General features: G+C 40.0%; 1 protein-coding gene across 5 annotated transcripts in view; it reads left to right on the forward strand.

Annotated features, from left to right (window-relative positions):
- RABGAP1 (RAB GTPase activating protein 1) overlaps window positions 1-20,152 on the forward strand; it is a 75,470-nt gene extending 55,318 nt beyond the window's left edge. For all 5 annotated transcript variants that reach the window (XM_087753485.1, XM_087753488.1, XM_087753486.1 and 2 more), the window contains 13 exons: window positions 626-739; window positions 1,704-1,778; window positions 4,045-4,170; window positions 4,742-4,885; window positions 6,480-6,521; window positions 6,865-6,993; window positions 11,331-11,423; window positions 12,420-12,530; window positions 15,302-15,406; window positions 15,880-15,963; window positions 16,813-16,884; window positions 17,438-17,635; window positions 18,420-20,152. In XM_087753485.1, the coding sequence (XP_087609611.1) occupies window positions 626-739; window positions 1,704-1,778; window positions 4,045-4,170; window positions 4,742-4,885; window positions 6,480-6,521; window positions 6,865-6,993; window positions 11,331-11,423; window positions 12,420-12,530; window positions 15,302-15,406; window positions 15,880-15,963; window positions 16,813-16,884; window positions 17,438-17,635; window positions 18,420-18,542 (1,416 nt within the window). In that variant the 3' untranslated portion in view covers window positions 18,543-20,152. The remainder of the gene's footprint in view (window positions 1-625; window positions 740-1,703; window positions 1,779-4,044; window positions 4,171-4,741; window positions 4,886-6,479; window positions 6,522-6,864; window positions 6,994-11,330; window positions 11,424-12,419; window positions 12,531-15,301; window positions 15,407-15,879; window positions 15,964-16,812; window positions 16,885-17,437; window positions 17,636-18,419) is intronic.
- The last annotated feature ends 575 nt before the right edge of the window (window positions 20,153-20,727 follow it).

A 20,727-nucleotide genomic window follows, 5' to 3' on the forward strand; every position in this document is an offset into this window, starting at 1 on the left:
CCTTCCAAATGTCTAAGGCATCTGAAACTGATTGCATCAGAGCAATGTAGAGAAGAAAGTTCGGTCTTCCTCATGCTGAAATGCCCAGCTCATATAGGCAACTGTCCCTGCATTATATTATGTTTTACTATACAATGCTGTCTTTCTTGGGCTTGTACGCAGTTTTCTACTTTTCTATTCTCTAATTCCATGGAGGGAATGAAGAGTGGTTTCTCTAGCTGAAACTAAGGGACACAATTTTGGACAGCAGCGTGCAGCTGCTTACAATTGACTGTTGGTCTCTGTAGTTGTGAGATAAAAGAAATGTGACTGGGCAGTATTTGCCTTCAGAAGTCTCCAAGGGAAGGCTGCTGTCTGCATTGCAATGTCCTGGAACACTTCTCTGTGTGTTCTTTTTCCGCCGCTCACTGACCGTTCCCAGATGTGCTTAGGTAACCAAATCTATCAAGATCGTGATCTGGAGCTGCCAGCCTGCAGGCAGTCTGTTCTGGTTGAGTAGACTGTGTTTCGTTAAATTTAGAACAGTGCACAGAACACAGTGCCAATCTCCTAACTTTCAGTCCTAGCATATTGTAATTTATATTCTTTTGATGTGTTTTAATTTACTTTTTTTTTTTCCTAATAGGAGTCTCCGCAAGACAGTGCTATCACCCGAGACATCAATCGAACGTTCCCTGCTCATGATTATTTTAAAGATACTGGGGGAGATGGCCAGGACTCCCTGTACAAAATATGCAAGGTATTCTTTAAATTCTTCCTGACTGGTCTTGGTAACTTGTATTTAACATCATTAACAGACGCAACTGTTACCTGAGAAGAGCGTGTACGTATTACAGTTAACCGTGTCAGGGAGACAGACTCTGGCACTAGACTCGGTCTGGCAATTCACTGTAGCTGTTCAGCTGGTTATAGTGCCATCCAGATAGCAGACCTAAAGTAATGAGCCTTTCTGGATTCCTGAACACTGAGATGCTTGGTACAGAGACTTCATGTGATTCCAGACCTGTCAGCCTGGATCGAGCTGGACAAACTATACGCTGTGATGGAGATGAGGCCTAATTCCATACCGATCAAGAGCAGCTCACCGTTGGCTGCAGCATGCTCCCTACTTGCCAATATTGTCTGGGTTGAGCTGGCAAAGTGAGGGACACATGCAGGAGATCACGCTGATGTTGCCTCTTGAAAAAGAAATGTGCTGATATTGGGTGTGTCCTTTATGTGTAACGTACGCCATAAGCTGTGGTTGTCATACACAGTTGTCTTTAAAACTGGAGATAACTGTGTACCTCCCATAAATGTTCTAAAGCCATGGGCATGCACTGAAGTTGCTTATGAAAGGGAAGAAATTGGCAAAAACGGACAGCTTGTTGTTGTATTCAGTTATCTCAACTGGAATGTTCTAAGCTTCCAGCACTCTTTCTTTTGTGTTTCTCCCTCTTCCTAATGTCCCTGTAGCACCTGTTTAGAGGTAAAAGCACTCAGACCAGGGGTTTAATGGGCTGCAGTGGTCTTGGTGCATCGCTGTAACCTGGCACCACCACTATATATTGCAGTTTGATTGTCATACAGGTTATCCCTCCATTGGAATAGCAACTGATGCACCCCGTGAAACTTTTATGGAGCTATGTTCTGTGCAGTGTTTTGTTTTTTTTGTGTTTGTAGCTCGAGACAGATACGCTGTAAAGTCTTGATTCTTTTTTTAGGCCTATTCTGTCTATGATGAAGAGATTGGCTACTGTCAAGGCCAGTCATTTCTTGCTGCTGTGCTGCTTCTACATGTAAGTGGTGGTTTTTTCCCGTTTGTTTTAAGCTTAAGAATAAATATTGCCCCACTTGCCTAGAATAATCTTTGATAACTCCTGAACTAGTAGGGTTTCAGGCCACATACCCACTTAAATGTTGGTCAATGATAATGTGATTTTAGACAGAGAAGAGTACATTGTTTAAAACTTACTGTGATATCCGTAACGAGTCTTGTCTACAGTCAGTGCTCATTTCACTGTGTTTCTGTTTCAGGACCCCTTCCATTTGAAACTCTGCAGGCTTGTCCTCATGATCATTAGTAGGCATGGAATTTGTGTATAAGACAACACTGTAAATGTTTCTGTTAAAGGGTTTCGAGGTCAGATATAAGCTTTTTAGAAGCGGTTTCTATTGGAATCAGTCAGAATTATGGATGGTAATTGCCATGTGCCTTGTATACACAGAAGTGTGTTTACGACATTGATGGGATGTCAGTTTATTCGGTCTGAGCGCTTTGAGCAATACACCGCCTATGCGGGCTATGGCACTGTAGGCCTTTGTGCTTCTTGGTTTTAGAGGTTAGTGAAGGATACAATAATATTTTAATTTTTTTGAAAGTACTGAATTATGCTTTCTACCAATTGTTGTTGGTAGAAGTGATCTCATCAGAGTAATATTCTTTAATTGCTTGCGTGTTCGGAAGCTGGAGAGATTTATGGTTCCTGTATATCAGAAGCAAAAGTTTTAGATTCACTCATGCTTGGGAAATCTGAGAGGATTAGAAATCTGTGCAAATTATTTGTAGACCATTCTTTTTTAAAGTAATGTCTGCTTTTTATCAGTGTTTCTATTACAAGCATGGGTAGTTGAAACTGAACGGAGTTCCTAACCCCAGTAGTGTTTTGGGATTTCTTGTCCCTGGATGCTTTTTAGTGGTCATTGCTACCAGAGCGAGCTAAGCATGAAGACTTCTCCGCAGTTTTCAGTGGAAGAGGAAGTCTGGTCTTCAGTGGAGTATTTTCCATAATGTTGTAAAGTCAGTGGAGGATATAGAAGAGATTGTAAACTCCATTCTTTTGAAACAAAAGCCAAATGATTCATGATAACAACCTTTTAGTTCTTTGGAACTGTAAGCTGAAATATTTACTTGATGAGCAATTCTTTATTACTACACTGAATCGGGTCGAGAAGGGTGATACTTTCTGATAGGAGAACCGGACACTTTTACTGAAACATATGTGCTTTCTTTTAGCTTTTTCATTGTCATATGTCCATTTTTTTTAATATCCATTGCATTAGAGAGACTCACTGTCAAGAACGAACCACGTGTTATTCTAGAGTTCTTTCTTTAACAATAGCTGTTGCTTCTGGGAATAATGTATGCATTTTAAAAGGCTAAATTTCAAATAAGTTTCTTTTTATTTGATTCTCTTTGAAGTCAGCCTTCGGAGTGTGGCTGCTAGGGAAAATAAATATTAAAAAGAAATGTTGCAGAAAAGGAAATTAAGTTTCTGTGCGTCCTTCACTACCAGTTTGGAATGTCTCAGCAAAGTTTTCAGTTTTAACAAACTCCATCTGCAGATTAATAACAGAATACTTGAGATGAATGTTCTGTCCTTTACAGGAACAAGTGATTGACCTGAAGTCAGACTTTACTATAGAAATATGAAAACTGAATTTTGATGTCAGGAAAAATATCTGTAAACACTGACGAGCCACGATGAGTGTTCCTTCGGTTTTCGGCAGGAAAGGGATATTGAACTTTCCCAAACCGATGCTGAGTTGTGATATGTGGAACTTTCATTAGCAGTTACTGGTCTCTGTTATTCATGCCATCTAATAAATAAACATCAAATGCAAGAATGTCATTTTAAAAAGTAAATATACCATTAAAATAAGGGAAAGATCCTGTTTAACATCCTCTAGTAATACTGCTTCTGTCTTAGTTGCATAGGTGACAAGAGGTTAAACTGTTCAAAATCTGTAGGATTCTGCTTCTGACATGATTTGTAACAAAGACGCCAAGAAACTGCTTTGGTCTTGATGTCTGAAAGCTGTACTTTCAGTCGGGCGATTGAGAGGCGGTTTATTCCACAGAGTAAGAATGAAATGCCGTTTGCAACACTAGGTGTCATTTTGTGTGTTAATATTCGTGTTTAATTTTAAACTGGATAGGGCCAGATTAAAAAGCCGTGACAATTTGGCCTTTCTGTACGAGGCAGGAGAAGGGAAGTAAGGGCAAATGGAAGCGATAGGAAAGATTTAAACGCTCGGTGATAAATACGCTTTCCTCTCTCACAGATGCCTGAGGAGCAAGCTTTCAGTGTTCTGGTCAAAATCATGTTTGATTATGGACTCAGGGAACTTTTCAAACAAAACTTTGAAGATTTGCACTGCAAGTTCTATCAGCTGGAGCGCCTCATGCAGGTAGGTGTTCAAACGTGCGTGAATTGGATGGATCGGAGCCTGCAATTCAAAACTAGCAGTTTATCTTATACGTGAATAGTTTGTGACCTCTTAGTAAGGATGCAGAGAGAGGACTAGCCATATTGGAGGTTTTTTAAGAGTAGAGAAAGTTGACTGGAGACCAGTCTGATGCTGCTGGCTGTGCGCAGTACGCTTGCAGGCAGCCATGTCTGACCAGTTGGCGTGGCTCTCGTACGGCCTGGCGTAGCCGTGACTTCTGAGCTCGCTGCAGGCACGCCGCAGCGTGGCTTTGCCATGTCAGCACATCCACTGGCTGGGTTCCCTGCCAAGGTGAGAGCTCAGAGACTGCACTCATTGTGCATGTGATAGAGCGTCCTTCTGAGCTTCCGCACCGCGGCAAACCTTCGGCATCCTTGGAAGGCCCTTTAGCCTGTCAGGCATGGGTGGATACCTGCCTTGCTGCGCTGATTGTCACTCTACCCTACTTACTTCTGTTACTTTGGGATTTCAGCTACAGTTCCAAAACAGTATAAATTAACTTTCAGTATTTATGTGGTTTTTTTATTATTAGGAATACATTCCCGATCTGTATAACCACTTTCTGGACATTAGCCTTGAAGCGCACATGTATGCTTCCCAGTGGTTCCTTACCCTGTTCACTGCAAAATTCCCTCTCTACATGGTCTTCCATATTATTGACTTACTCTTATGTGAGGTACGTGTTATAATTGGAGACTTGTACTGCTAGGAACTTTTGACAGTTTCTCACTATCTTGATTCATGTCCGTGTTACTATCTGTTCTTTCAGAGCTAGGCACGTGATAATTATTTTTATGTAGAAGTGTTATGTTTCTGCACTGAAAAAGAGTTCTCGGCGTTTTAAAGATATAAATTAGGAGTCAATATCTATATATAAGATTATAATCTCCTATTTCTTATAACACTGTTGAATCTATGTGAGATTCCATACAGTGCTCATGGGATGAGAGTTAATTTGCAAATATGTGGATTCCTCTGTTGCTAAATTGTATTATACGCAATGATAACTTTTTTTTTTTTTCTGGAATATTATTGCATGGAGGCCATTGCATGTAAAATCACCCAGCTATCTCTCATGCTGGTAGTCTAACAAGCTTGGAGGTCTTTCTTCTGGAAACTTGAAGTCTCTTTATACATCACAGCATATATTTAGAGAGCAAAATTCTTTACATTGAGATTTTGTATGTAATCATGTATAGAACAGTATATTTGGTAGTATCCTGGTAGGTAGTGTAATTTGAGTCAGAGCTTATTAACGTAAGTGAACAAATCACACTTTGTACTGAAGCATCCGTGAGTTCTTTAATGATTTGCTTTTTTACTCACTGGTTAACATTATGCATCCATTCTTCATTGGATCCGCAGTTGTTACTGTGAAGGGGCAGTTTGTCTGCACTTCCTTTGCTGAAGCATTCGTAACTCTCCTGGTCAATGCTCTTATCCTTTCTCTGTGTCTTTTTGCTGCTTGCTTTGTCCATGTGCCAATGTAATAGAAAGCAACAGATGGTATCGAGAAAACCAGTTCTATTTGTTTAGAAACACATTTTCAATTCATAAATAGTAAATGTGTTCATAGTGAAGTTTTAATTTTTTTTATCGTTTTAAAGTAATAGTGAAAGAATAATTTTGTGGGAAAAAGAAAGACAGAATCTTGAAATAAGATGAGCAATGTGTCCTGATTATCAAAGGTGCCCCTTAAGAAGGTGTATGCTACTACTGACTATAGCCACTGTATTTAATTGGGCAATATAGTAGTGGCAAAATAGGTGACCTGGGACGCTGTCCTAAAGTGAGTCACTTTCTTTTTCATCACATGAATTATCCCAGTTTTTTAATACCAGAACTTAATATGTTGGTGTATATATTGCTGCATTTGAATCCAGTGTTTTCAGAAGTTGCTATATGAAAATTGATCTTGAAAATTGATCTATGAAAATTAATCTTGAGCTGACCAATTAGCCATTAAAAATAAAATAAAGTACACAACAGTGCCTTCATCATTTTAGAGTTTCAGACTACTAAAGAGAGAGTAAAACCTGTATTGAAACATTGTTTTGCTATCTATAATGGCTATCCAGTAAAGATACTTCCCTAATTGTTTGCAAAGTCATTTTCTGGGCCTTTGATTTAATATAGCACCTGGTTACGCTTGCATCCTGGTTGTCCTTTTCACAGAAACTAGACAAACAACAAAACCCACCAAATAAATTAATATCCAGGCTTGTAAATACTGAGAAATTAATTGACTTTGTCATTGCTTTTCTCTCCAGGGAATAAGTGTTATCTTTAATGTTGCACTGGGATTATTAAAAGTGAGTATCCAATGTTACATTGTGTTTTATGCATCATCATGCACAACATAAAAAATTAAGATGCCTGTTACAAAAATATTATGCTTTTTAAAAAAAAGCTAACAACTTCCTGTATGCTATGTGCTGTTCCCTGGCATGCCCTGTACAGCACAGGGCTTTTTAGGGTGGGGTGGCGGGGAAATAGGAGCTTGCAGAAATAGAAACGAACACTATTTGCAGAAGGTTAAAAAGTAGTTATGTTCTTGGAGCTTTACAAAACTGTTGTTGCGTTATTGTCTCTGGGAATTCAGTAATTATACAAAATCTGCTTTGCAGTTACTGGTTTTTCTTTCCTTGTCTCTAGACTACCAAGGATGATTTGTTACTGACTGACTTTGAAGGGGCTTTAAAATTCTTCCGTGTACAGCTGCCCAAGAGATACCGTTCCGAAGAAAATGCAAAAAAGCTGATGGAATTAGCATGTAATATGAAGGTAAAGATGTGGTGATAGCAACTGCGAGCATATCTTTAATGGGTACAGTTTCTGTCTCCCTGTGTAACTTCGCAACTCGCTTGTCCAAATGCACATATGTTGCAGATGCTTTACAGTGAAACGCAACAAAGCCCCAAGATTCTCAGAGTGATGTGGGCCCACCTGGAGAACTCAAAACCAGAGTGGCTTTCAGAAAGCAATATTCAGTGCTACTAAAAATCAGACTACTTAAAAAAAAAAAAAAAAAGCTTAAATGACTAATGGCACTAATATAAAATAATTGCAGAAATCCCTGCAGTTCTTTGGTGAAATCTTTCTCTGGTAGTAGCTGCAAACAGGGTAGTATCTTTCACCGCGAGGTAGTGGGGAGGTTTCATTTAAAGCAGAGCAAATAATGCAGCAACAGAATGTCATCTTTCAGACAGAATATGGCTATTTTTAATTGTGGGTGCATGTGATGTTTATGTACTGCAATAGGGAGCTCATTAAAAATGCATCGATTGATTTACGGATCTTCTGGGGAGATAAAGGAATATGATTTGGCATTTAAAATTTCTTAAAAGTCAAGCTAGGGAAATGACCTTGAGGTTTATGAGGTTTTGATTTGTCATTGCTTTATGCTTTTTTAAAAAGCATTTTAAGTTAATTTCCCGTTCGAGACTATTTCACTTGTACTCAAGGTAGCTGACAGTAACGGGTTAATCTGTTGTGATCTTTGTAGTCTAAAGAGGGTCTGCTTTCTATGAAATTAAACAAAGTGCTGGCCGAGTCGTTTGCTGTCTTGTGCTGCCACAGTTAGCTGAAGTTTTTTAATAGTGCAAAAAAGCAGTGTTTTTCATGAGCAGCCCACGTGGGAGGTTTACAGTATTGGCTTCCTTCTTGGCTTTTCCTTTGGGTACTGGAAACAAGTGCTGGGACACCCCGGTGGGAAGCAGAGCTCTGACACGTACCGCACGGTGTTTGGTGTGCGGATGTTTCTGAACGTGAATCTTTTGTAAGTACCTGCTGCTTTCTGCAAGGGTGTTTTGAGGCTAGCAAGCTAATCTAGACTGTCTTCTAACGTGGTCATCCCGGCTCTTTGGCTTTTCCCACAAAGCACTGATTAACTGTTCCTACAGTCAATGCTTAGGAAATACTGATGATAATTAGATTTCTGACTTAGGGAACAGAACCGTGTATCACAGTAAAATGTCATCTCTGATCCTTGTAGGAGCCTTCTTTTGAACAGAACAGAAACACAGAAACTAGAATTCGGTGTGTACTCTAGACTGGAGAGACGCTGTCCCATAAATAAATTAATCTCAGTAATACCTGTTTTCTTAATAGAATTTATTCAGAGAGCTCTGTGAGCTCTCCTGTATATTTGAACTACTGAGGTAAATTTGAACTACTGAGGTAAACAGCGGAGGTTTTTTTGCTTGATTGTGGTTTTTTTTTTAGATATCAATTGCCCACTAAGCTCTGTTTCTGAAATATAACTATATGAAATAAAAGCTCTAGCCTTTGACATTAAGACTTCAGTTATATATAGCAAATATTGCATTACCTCCCAGCTGAAAGTCAGTTGCTTTTCTAATCAGTAAATATTGTAAGTAAAGCTTTATACGGGCACTTCGGAATAAGCCCTGAAAGTGAAAATTCCAAAAAAAGTTACAGTTAGGAAGCTATTGATTCTTCTTTATAGATGTGATGATTGAGTTCCAAAATGGAACTTTGATAATTTATTTAGTGTATTTTAAGGAAGCTGTGATTCTTTCTTTACAGTTTCATGTAGATTAATTTTTAGTCAAATACACTGGTATGGTTGAAAGTATCCTTTTTCCTTAGAATTCAGTAGAGGAATTCTTTGTAGCATCAGCACATAAGTACACAACTTCCCCAGTATGTTAACGTTCCAGGCACCTCGTACTCCTGGTGTAGTAGCAGTGTGCATAACTGTATTCTGCACAGAGTTCAAGCATATCTTATATGACACTAGAGTAGATATTATGGAATAATCAAGAATAAAGTAAGTTATTTTAGCTCTGCAGTCGTTTAACATTAGCCACAGACATTAGACATTGCACGTGCATCTGGTTAAGATCATGTGTAATGAGTGCATTTGCCTTTCATGTTTCCAAATAACAACTTGTTCCTATTCCCATTCTGCCAAAATTCCCTGCGTTCCCAGTGCTGTGTGAAGTAGTTAAAGCAGTCTTCTCCGAGCGATACATGGCAAGGTTGTTCACTGCTCCTCGAGCGCTGTGTGTTTCCCGGGGGATGAAACGGGAGGTGCCGGAGGAGGTGCAGGCTGCGCTACGGGGCTCTGCACCAATGCTGGACACTTCTGTATCGCATCCATGTGTGTCGCCCCTGATGGGAGTGCTGCATATAATTGCTTTCTTTGACCTAAAATAGAAGTCCTTTGCTGTCAGTAGAAATCTCCAGCTCTGTATCTGGAAGTGTTTTTGTGCAGAAAAGGGCCTGATGTCAAAATAAATCATTTATAGGAAAGGAGAAGTAGCCTGGCTAAGGCGTTGTGATTACAACAGCATTCTGCTGGAAAGGAGGTCGGTAAATGATCAGCTTGAGATGACACTGGATTCTTAAAGTCACTCCTCAATGCTGCGGTCAAATGTTAACAGAGTTACTGCTGCCTCCTGTACCCCCGAAAAACTCTGGTGGGACTTCAGCGTTCATTTCTGCTTTCTGTCACCATGCAAACCCAAAGGCCTTGCTGACTTCCCCAGGGCACGGTTCCCCTTAGGGCTCCAATGCCCAGAATCAGCGACAACAGCAAATCTTCTCAGGATCACCTTGTTATTGGTATTTACAGGCCAAACTGGTTTAATGTACTCAGAAAAGTAGAAGATGAAACTACAGTGGTGTGCCTGCCTTCCTTTTCTCTCTCACATGGCTGGATGCCTCTCTTCTCAAGATCTAACCTTTACATAGCTTGAGATTTGGTGTATGAAACCCAATAATTTGGGCAGTGTTTCAGCAGGGGCAGAGCAGTGAAATAATCAACCGAGGTTACTGGCTTCATTGCCAGTAAGGGGTTAATACTCTGCGTGCTTGTCTGGAGCGGTTAGTAAGAATAACTTCTGCAGTTGTGATGTGGCTGGACTGCCTCCAGATAAATGGGCTGGCATCTCCAGAAAAATGTCAGCTGAGGTATGGTGAGATCTTTCTGTCCAGCTCTCACTAGAGGGAGCCTAGCTACCAGTTTTCTACAGTTCATTTCAAGCAAGGTTGTTAATGATAAAACCAAAGATAAGAGAAACTAAACATGTTTTCCATTCTGCCTGTCATTTATGCATGTAAAATTTGTTTAACATGGTTCTCAGACAAGGCTTTTTTAAGGAGGAAGACATAGCCGTAGCTTTTTAATTTATTTGGTTTACTGAAATAATAATAAAGGTTCAGCAGCAACTTTTAGTACTAGAGATTTAATTTCGAGGCATACTAACTTGCATGTGAAATGCTCACAGTGGTCTTGGCGTGGTCTGTGTTGCTGAACCACCGTAGCACGTGGCACAGGTGACACCGGGACGATGCTGGTCAGGATCTGTTAGGGGTTCTCTTGTGTTCTCTGTCCCTGTAGGACTTGAACACTGTGCACAAAATAATGAATTCAACACCACCTTTCTCTCCCTTCTCACAGAAGGGAAAACTGGGACCCTGGGAGAGTCACTTGCCTAGGGGTGGTGTGTGGCTGCCGGAGCTGAGGACAGAATTCCAGCCTCCCGAGTCCCGGAGCAGCAGGGGACAGAGCATACGTGCTTCTGAGTTGTTGCTGCTTGCCGAGGCACCCAGGCAGCTCTGGGACCGGCCTGTTTTCTGCTGAGCTTGAGTGACACTAGCAGAAATGTCAGCCGAGCCTGCGCTTGCCCTTTCAGCATTTGCAGTCTCATGTAAAGTAAACCAAACGCTTCTGCATGATGATAAATGTTAGAGCTGAAAAAGCAGCTGAAGAAGCCTCAGCATCATGCTAGTTCAAAAATTAAACACATCTTGTGGGTTTTGAGGCAATCTGTTACGCTAAGCCACTGTAGTATTTGGAGCATCACATAGCTGCGCAGCACCAAGGAGGACTCGGGTAGGATGCTCCTGTGGATGCCTTTCAAACACTTTCCCATGTTCCACAAAAGGATAAGAGAAAGGGATGCTTCTGTCATTATATTGAGTGGAACAGAATTTTTGACAGTGTCTAAGGGTTTGATACTCAAAACTGAGTGAAGATATAAGCTGTGTTTTGTAGAAGGCAGGAGTTGCCTAAAGCTTGTACCATGACCCTTTGTGAATTGTGTTCTTTTATTGATGTTCTGGGCAGGAACTAATGGGCTGCTTTAATTTAGATTAGCCAGAAGAAGCTGAAGAAATACGAAAAGGAATATCATACCATGAGAGAGCAGCAAGCTCAACAGGAGGATCCTATAGAAAGATTTGAGGTAACGCTTACCTACTTCAGTCTGATTTAACACGTAGTACCTGCAGGAAGCTCCTACTTTGACTCCTTATTCTTTGAGCTGTTTTCTTTGTTTTGGGACCAATTTGGATACAAAAGGGGAATTGGCTACCTGAAGATGAAGTGAATCTCTGTATATTGGCAATGTTAATCGGGACGGGGTTGTTGTGAGCCCAACTTCACCATGAAAAAAGGAATCGTATGAATTTATATTTGGGCTTATACAACTGTTTCACTAGAGCCCATTTCTAGCACTTGTGTTACATGCTCATTGCACCAAAAGCCATGAACAGAAAGAAGATGCCGAATTGATTATAACTCTGTCTTCCGTTTATAATTCTGCCTTCACTCCTCTCCCTAATTTCAAATGATGTATGTTACAGTAAGTATATAATTTTATAAATATTTTATCAAATAAATATGATATAGGAATAAATTTTACATATGAAATTACGTATGTGTATACGTAACGCACATACATGCATAATTTTATGTATTTTAAGCTGAAGAGTTTTATGTAAACTTTCTTTAATATCTGTCTGTGTGCTGGGAGTTGTAACAGGAGAAAATATGAGTGGTTTTCCCAGGATCCTCCTCTCTCACCTATTTCCAGCATGCAAATTCTATTTTGAGCCAAGAAAATCAGTACTTGTAGGAACCTCCTGGCAAGGTATCGATGGCAGAATGACACCCCTACTACTGCATCCTTCAAAATAATTTCTGTAGCTCAACAAGTGATAGCTGAGTAGAGTTACTTACATGTAGTTTCTTCTCAAGGCTAATGTTTTATTTACTTTATTTTATCTTTACAATATGGCTAGCTAGTTTTATCCTCATTGAATTTCATGCAGGTGGAGTTGTGTTTGCATACTTAAGCTATAAGGTAGGCATTTGTGCTCAGGCACGGCAAGCATTGTGTTTCATGGACAAACACCTGGGAAGACCCTTTTCTTGATTTCTTTTGTTTTGTTTCCCACAGCGTGAAAACAGGCGCCTACAAGAAGCAAACATGAGGCTTGAGCAAGAAAATGATGATCTTGCGCACGAACTGGTGACTAGCAAGATTGCTCTGCGAAAAGATTTAGACAATGTAAGACGTGTCTTTATGTTGTCTAGTGGAGACAAGGTACTAGGGCTAATTCCTCATTACGCCTCTCACTTGGAGAGGAGATACATAGAGTATTTTTGATTTGGGTGGGACAGGATTCTTTCCTCAGTGTCCTTATTGCAGACTGATGATATATAGGCCGGTGTCAGAGGCCCACGGGAAACGGGACCGGTGACTGAAATACTAATTACTCTGAAAAGCATTCAGAGTACTTTGAGGGAGAGGAGAGTTTCTGAGCCTGTACTCGAGTAGTTGCTTTCTTCTCTATGTGTATTAAAAGAAAGTCTAGCAGGAGCTAAGTCAAGTCTTTGAATTGTCACAGAGATAATAACATGGATGCTGTATTCTGTTTTCCTTCAACTGGTGTTCTCATGAATAAGATTTCACAGCAGACAGGCTTTTGCAAAGTGCCTAATAAACTTGAAAGTCTGAGTCTGTCTGGCTCTCAGCAGAATCAGATTCTCAGGTACCTTAGGCAACTCTGAAAATGTTATTGTGGTTTCCATTTGGCTTGTTGAAATCTGCCTGTGTGAACTCATCATCCTGGGTTGTTTCCCATATCAGTAGAGCTCTCAGGAGAAAACTTCAGGTTCGCTTTGTGTTGTAGGATTTTCTTTTTAAGCTTGCTGTCCCATTCCCTTCTTTACATACCCATGTGTGGGAGATTTTATTAGGTTACGCTTTTTTTACAGGACATGCAGAGACAGAAAGATACTGGCGTTTGTAGCGCACGTGGTAGGCTAGAATGCATTTAGTCTATCTGCTTGGGGAGATGAGGGGAAGAGTTCAAGTGCTCCTGTTTTGCCATTCTTGTTCTGTATCAAGATAAGTGCATTTCTGAAATCTCAAAGGAAAATGACTTTTGAAAACCATACAGTGCAGGAGTTGACAGGCTTTAAAATATTTCAGCTTATCTGCTTCAGAGAATTTAAGGTTTCCCACGGTCTCCTGGAAACTTGCTGTTGGAAGAATATTCATAGTAAATGTTGATGCTAATGGGTGACTGTTGCTCTTGATGAGGTTTGGTTTCTGACTTTCAGGTTTATGACATCTACTGCCCTTTAGTGTTAAAACCCGTGAATCACAGAAGTATGTTCTAGAAGCAGGGTTTTCAAAAGGATTAGTATGTTCGCTTCCTGTTACCTGTGCTTTTTCACTTCATTACCGATAGCCCACAGAAGGCTGTGCGGACTGCCCAGCGGTTGCACTCAGAGCGTGGACTCCAGCAGAACATGTACTGAAGCAGCTCTTTGTGCCAGCTATTAACCGCTGTTTGTGGCTGTTTGAGCCTGCATGAGACACAGTTATGCTTTCACATTGATTCGTTTAAATGGAGAGCTGGGAGAGGAGCAAGATTAAGCAAAATCTTTGAGATACCTCACTGGATATCTAATAGACGGTAAATGATGTTGGCAGCATTGGGGTTATCCCCCAGGAGGAGATAGGTGGGTTTGATCCTACTTCAGGACCCTGATTAATTCTCCTAATTGGATCCTGAAACGGTAAGTTTCCTTCTCCTAGCCAGACGTCCTGAAAGAAAAGTACCAAAGGACATTGTTTAACCCACCTTTTCCAATACCTTCATGGCATGTCTGAAATCTTGCAACCTAAAAGATCAAAGCAAAGCATTTGGAAATACAAGAATTTCCTTAATATCCTTTGCACTAGACCAGAAAATAGGCTTCATTTTTCTACTGTTGTTGGACTCCCACATCCCAGTTTTCTTTAACTTTAAAACAGCTTAAAAATCGTGTATAATGAAAAGATGTTCTCTTTGCCATCTGTTTTAAAGGATCAGCAGGACTTTAAGGGACTAAAATTCACTTTTTGATTTTCTCCCTTTGAAGGGAATTGGTACAGCTACTTTCTGAAGATTTATATATCAGTTGAGTTATTGATCTATTTTTACGTAGAATTCATACACCTATTGGGAAGTACTGGGTTGCTGCGTATAAGACAGGAAAAGGTGTCTTACCTTTGCAGAGAGAGTTTTCAGTGGTTTATAAAGAGACCGAGATTTTTCAGCAATGCATCTTTGCTCTTAAAAAACTGCAGTAAAAAAGGATTGTGTGGTTTCTGGTGGGACATCTTTTTTCTTTAAGGAGGAGAGAGGGGTCTGACTCATGTTTGCTTTGGCAGCTAAGTTTTTTCATGCAGTATTTTCTGGGTGACATAATAAAGATGGTATCACATATATTGGTAGGTGTCAGAGTTCTGGGGTTTTTTTAAATGTTCTAGAGGCATTTTTCATTAATTCTGTTTTCATTGCAAGGTTGAATGTTTGTAAATTGAACTTAGATCTAAGCTGGTTATAGTCTTTTACTGACCTTGCACACTGTGAGCTGTTCTGTGCCTTTTGTTGTCTTCAAAATGTATTGGTCAACGTCCAGTCTGGATGAGAAAACAAAACTTATTTCTGTTATTGGATTTCTTTGGAGCAATCCCTAGTCCAGTTTTGCTAAAACTAATCACAGAATACAAGGAGGAGTTTTGGAGCGATGGAGTGTAGTGGTATACTTCATTAATTTTGATTTGTTGCTGCTATGCCATTGCAGATGGTAATTTTCAGAAAAATAATTTTCAGAATAAAGTTTTATTGTTATTAATAACAATGAACAGACCCTTGTTAAAAAGAATGAAAAGACTGCTCTCTGGGCTGTGTCCTACTGGAGCCTCTGCCCACAGCTGCCTAGCAGCATCGGCTCGGCAAGAAGGCCTCTCCTCAGCGCCGTACTCCGTGCTTTGTGTTTCAGGCGGAGGAAAAGGCAGATGCTCTGAATAAGGAACTGCTAATGACCAAACAGAAGTTGATTGATGCAGAAGAAGAAAAGAGGCGCCTAGAAGAAGAATCGGCTCAGGTTAGAGGCATTTCTGTCATTTTCACATTTCTGTGCAGTACAGAAATTAAAAAAAAAAAGTGACAAGTGTGGGAAGGGCTTAATGTTCTAAGTCATGTTTGTCCCTCTTCTGTAGTGTAAAGGACGTCAGCAAAGCAGAATTCTTCGCTTTCCTGCCAGGTGCTTCGTAGGGTAGTGAATTTTTAACTTGAAATCACGAAGGCACAGACTGTGCCAGAGATTGCTGCACAGAGAGGCAGTATAGGACTTCAGCTGTCAGCACTTTTTTTAATACTTTCTTCTCTTAGCTAGTCAATTTTTCTAACAATGATGGCCACCAGAGTCCAGCTTTTCCTGGTCTGCATGGAGCTGAGCGGGACCATAGTTCCCCGGTGCAGAGTATAGCAGTGAGGTTAAGGAGAAGGAGGAAATGCCGTCTGGTTATTTTTCAGACTGTACAAATATATAAACCCTTTACTTTTTTTTTTCTGCAGCTGAAGGAAATGTGTCGTAGGGAACTAGACAAGGCAGAGTCAGAGATCAAAAAGAACAGCTCTATTATTGGTGACTACAAACAGGTAAGTACAACTTCATGATGATGTGGTTCGCTATCAAATTGCAAGACTTTCTCAAGTACTTTAGGAGATTTCTGGAAATAAGTGTAATCTGCACCACGCCTTTGAGGAGACATTTTAGCTATTTTAAATGGGAAGCTTGTGGTTGGTTTTGCATTTTCTTTTGCTGAGATACTGATGCTTGGTGGTCAGTTCTGTTTGCCCCTGGTGTAGGTGTTTGTAGGTCATCAGTCCCCACAGCCTTGGTTACAGCCTAACATTTAAATGGGCTCTTGTATAGCAAAGGTTCACCTCGTTCCAAAAAGATGTTCTCTCCCAGCTTCCCTTCTGCAATCAAATGGTAACTGCACTTAAGAAATAAAAAAAGATGCCTTTTTGCTTTTAAAGATTTTGCTTTGGAATTCACGCTCCTGATCATAAGGTATCAAGGGAGCAAATTCATCTATCTTTTTAGTGGGCCCATAACCTTCAAAACACTCTGAAGTCTGCATCACACAGGTCTCGAGGAATGAACTGGTTTTTTCTACTCTGGCTGTCTTGCCTGATTCTTTCATCCCAAAGGCAACAAAAAGAGCCATGCTATTCCTAACCTTTTCTGGCTGCTTTAGCAAGGCCAAACTGCTAATAACTTACATTGAAACTGCACCTTTTCCTGTGGGCATAGAAGAATACATAGAGAATGAGAATATCTACGATGAGACAACTTAATGCAGCATCCCAATTTTCCTGGCTTTCTAAGAGCCCTCAGACTATCCATGTTAATATTCCTGTAGCATTTATTTGTGCTTTAGCATTCATTTGGGAGGATATTTACATTTATAAATCGTCTGGTAACATAATTTTGCTTGTCAGATTTGTTCCCAGCTGAGTGAGCGACTGGAAAAGCAACAAACAGCAAATAAAGCTGAAATTGAGAAAATACGGGTAAGAGACCAGATAGATCCACAGTCTACAATGTTTAAATCTCTTAGCGAAATCATAACAGCAAGCACACAATTTATTTCATTACTAAAATGGTGGCTGAAAGAGAGTTCCTTAGTGACTTACAGTTTTGGGAAGAAGATTGTAAGGGGGAGATCTTGGAGAAGGGATGAATAACGGTCAGCTCTCTCCCATGCTATATTGCTTACATACTAATGGTGATGCTGGGCAATAATAACTTAATTTTTTGAGGGGTCGTCTTTTTCTGGAGGAGATTTCTCTGACTGTCTTTTACCATAAAGTAACATGTGGGCAGTACAGAGCCCGTTATTGTAGCCATACAGGGTTACCAAAAATACAGCAGTGTTTCCAGAGCCCATAAATCTGGGGCGGCAGGAGCTCCTGCTTGGCTGTGCTTCCCCAAAAGTTCTGAGTTTGCAAGGCATTAGTGGTCCCTCTCGTGTTCTGCCGCTCTTCCAGAGCAGAGGCAGGAAAAGGCTTTGATCATATCACCAGCACTTCAATGCAAGCATTCACAGTCAGGTATTTACTTTAGCAAAAAGTGGATGACTGTGAGCATTGCCGGGAGTTCTTCAATAAAGAAGGCCGTGTGAAGGTTGCTAGTTCTGCCAAGGACGGTTCAGATGAGGACACAGACGAGGAGAAGGAAACGCTGAAAAACCAGCTGAGGGAAATGGAGCTTGAGCTGGCCCAGACCAAGTTGCAGCTTGTGGAGGCGGAATGTAAAATACAGGTAATGCTTTGGAGGTTCATTTTGTAGTCTGTATGGTATGTCTGCATTCCTAGAAAAACCTGTGTGTTGTAGAGGGATTGAAACAGCTCCTGTGGGTTGAAACTGTGACCTGCTATTTCCTGCACGGGTTGTTTAACCAAACATTGGGTCTGAAACTTAGTGTATGCAGACAAAATAATTGAAATTGCATGAACTGTATTTACCAGCTACTACAGCTTCCAGTGCTGCAGTGCAGTACTTACTGACTGATCTTCTGCAACTTCTTGGAAGAAATCCAAGCTCTGACAAAGTACTGAATCATGCATTTCTTGATCTCACAATCAATGTTAAAAGAAGAAGTAATGTGACACGTTAGACATGTTTCTTAAAACATGATTGGAAAGCACGCCAGGTATTTGTGTAAAATACGACAGCATTGTTCTTTTAGCCTCAAACTGGTATGTCAGTGCTTCTTGTTCACAGCAACGTAAAAATCAGTTTGTAGAAAGCCCCACTTCCTGTGGGAATAGCTGCTCCTCAGATGGGAAGGATTAAAGGGTTTGGATCTACTGAAGGAAGCTGAATGTCTCACTGAGGGCAGTGACACAAGTCTTGTTTTGCTTTTCAAAGCTTTTTTTTTTTCCCCTTCATCAGCTTGTTGTGCTACTTTTAATTTATGTAAGACCTGTTTAACTTCTAAAGTGGCCAAGAGATTGTAGATGTCCTAGAGCCTTCTAACTTTAACTCATATGACCTTGTGCTGTGAATACATAACAAATTAATGAAATTACTCTTCTGTTCGCAGGATTTGGAGCACCATTTGGGTCTGGCATTGAATGAAGTACAAGCTGCAAAGAAAACATGGTTCAACAGAACAATAAGCTCCATAAAAACAGTGACTGGAGTCCAAGGAAAAGAGACTTGTTGAAAAGCAGTTCTGTCAAACATACCTTCTTAACACAACACCTTTTGTTGCCTTCCTTGGCCAGATGTTTAATTCTGTGACGTGAGAGGACCAGAATGTAAATAAAATAGAAACACAGCATGTCAGGATTTCAATAGGTCAGTGATAAAGAGGACGGAAACACAAGAAAGGTTTTATTGCTAGACATGGGATCTTCATACTACTGATATTTAACAGGTGATGTAGCTAGATTGAAGCTCTTCAGAGAAACACTCCATTCTGCGGTCTGGCTGGAGGCTTTTCACAGACTAGGTACGAGAACTTACCAAACCCTAATTGTTAAGTTTACATATGATAGGTTTTTTTACAGTTATAACCTTTTTTAATATTTTATTTGAAAGGAAAAGTGTCACTAACAAAGTAAAAAAAAAAAAAAAAAAAAAAGGAAAAAAAGGAAAAAAACAAACAACAAAAAAGACAACTTTAGCAAGAACTACATCAGTGCCAGAAAGCAGTCCCCAGAGGTAGGCTATGGAGAGGAGGAGGTGACATGTTTTGCTTTATGAATGGGGATGATTTCAGCATTCCTGTCGAGCAACCCCACTTTGTTTTAGTAGATGCAGCATCCATCTCTCTGTGTTTGGCGTTTCTTTCTGTTACTAATCAATTCTATGCAACTCTGGGCTTTTTTGGCATGGGCTGCCAAACAAATTCACAACCTGAGGCTGGGAGACTTGTCTAAGTGCTAGACAAGAATAATCAGAATTCTTGGCAAATTTCCGTTTCACTTCTGTGTCATATTGTTTGATCCACGTATCAACAGCGTTAAAATCCCCAACACCAGGACTGCTAATAAGTACTGATTATGTGGATGGTCTGACATTTAATTGAGTCTTTTTGTGTGTTTTTTGTCAGGTTTTTTGTTTTGTTTTTGTTTGTTTGTTTTTACCCGGCTGTAGCAGGCCTTCTGTGAAGCTCTGAGAAAGCTTCCAGGATTTAGTTTTGCACATAGGTATGAATGGGACAAAGAACCAATAAACTGAGATATATATGAGGCAAAAATCACTGCGTGAGTGTAGCTGCGAGCATCTATAGCTATCCAACTCGCTTCCCTGGTAACATGTTCAGAGGTTGTGTAGGTCATTTTTCACGCTCGATGCAGTTGCACTAATAGGTGCTAAACGTGCTTGGATTTCTTATTCATTGGATTGTCTTGAGTTCTCACCAGAAAGCTGTAGAATGGAGTTTTGCACCTTGTAATTTTTTTTAATTTATAATGGTTTGTGTTATGCTGAAGTATCTATTGCATCAGTGGATAAATTTTGTGTGCAGTGTGAGTATAAGCTGGTAACAATAAGAGGCACTGGTTTGTATATAAAGATATTTGGTTTATTTTGTATTTCTACCTTTTTCTTGTTTACTGTACTAATGCTAGCTAATGTACTCTGTAACTACGGAATAGAACATGCTATGTCCAAGCTTTTTTCCTTAACTACATACATTATCTCTATTGTTTAATACCAAAAAAAAAAAATACTGTAACTCCATCAATATTAGATGCGTGGACATTGTGGTAGCATAGTTGCAGTGTGTATACTTTATGAATTGAAATATAAACTAGTAAAATTGTATAACTATTTTGTTGTTTCATTTCATTTTAACAGGAAATTAATTAAATATTTTGCAATATAAAACCAATACTCTTCTTAAAGTAGAAGCAGTAGCATCTGCAAGCTTCCCTAAGACCGAAACTATAGTCATGCCGCAAAGGGCTTTGCTAAAAAAGACTGCATATTCTAAGTGTTGCCAACACTGCTTTATATAAGAAAATCTAGGGTTTGCTTTGAAAAAAAGAAACTGCAAAAATGACCTTGTGCAGCTTGAGGCTCGTGACTCAGTATTTCTCAAACATGTCCAATTTAGAACATTTTTTTCCCATGGCCCTCCAAATTCTGCTTGGATCTGCAAAATAAATGTAGGCTAGCTCTACTTATCATCATCAGTAACAAATTCTGTGGGGTCAAGTGTCGTTCACGTCTTCTTCACTAGGATTTTCTAGTCACAGCTGAACGTAGGGTTTAGCTGTGCGACGGGATGACTGCACTAATTGGGTCGCAGTGCAGCACAGGCTCCCCTAGCTGTGTGTGTTCTGCAGAGATAACAAGGAGTAAAAATGTATTTTTGTCACCAAAATGACTAAAGGTGACTC

Source organism: Nipponia nippon, unplaced genomic scaffold, assembly GCF_047370975.1.
Source record: "Nipponia nippon isolate SJK-2023a ecotype South Korea unplaced genomic scaffold, ASM4737097v1 scaffold_16, whole genome shotgun sequence".
NCBI classification, from domain to species: Eukaryota; Metazoa; Chordata; class Aves; order Pelecaniformes; family Threskiornithidae; genus Nipponia; species Nipponia nippon.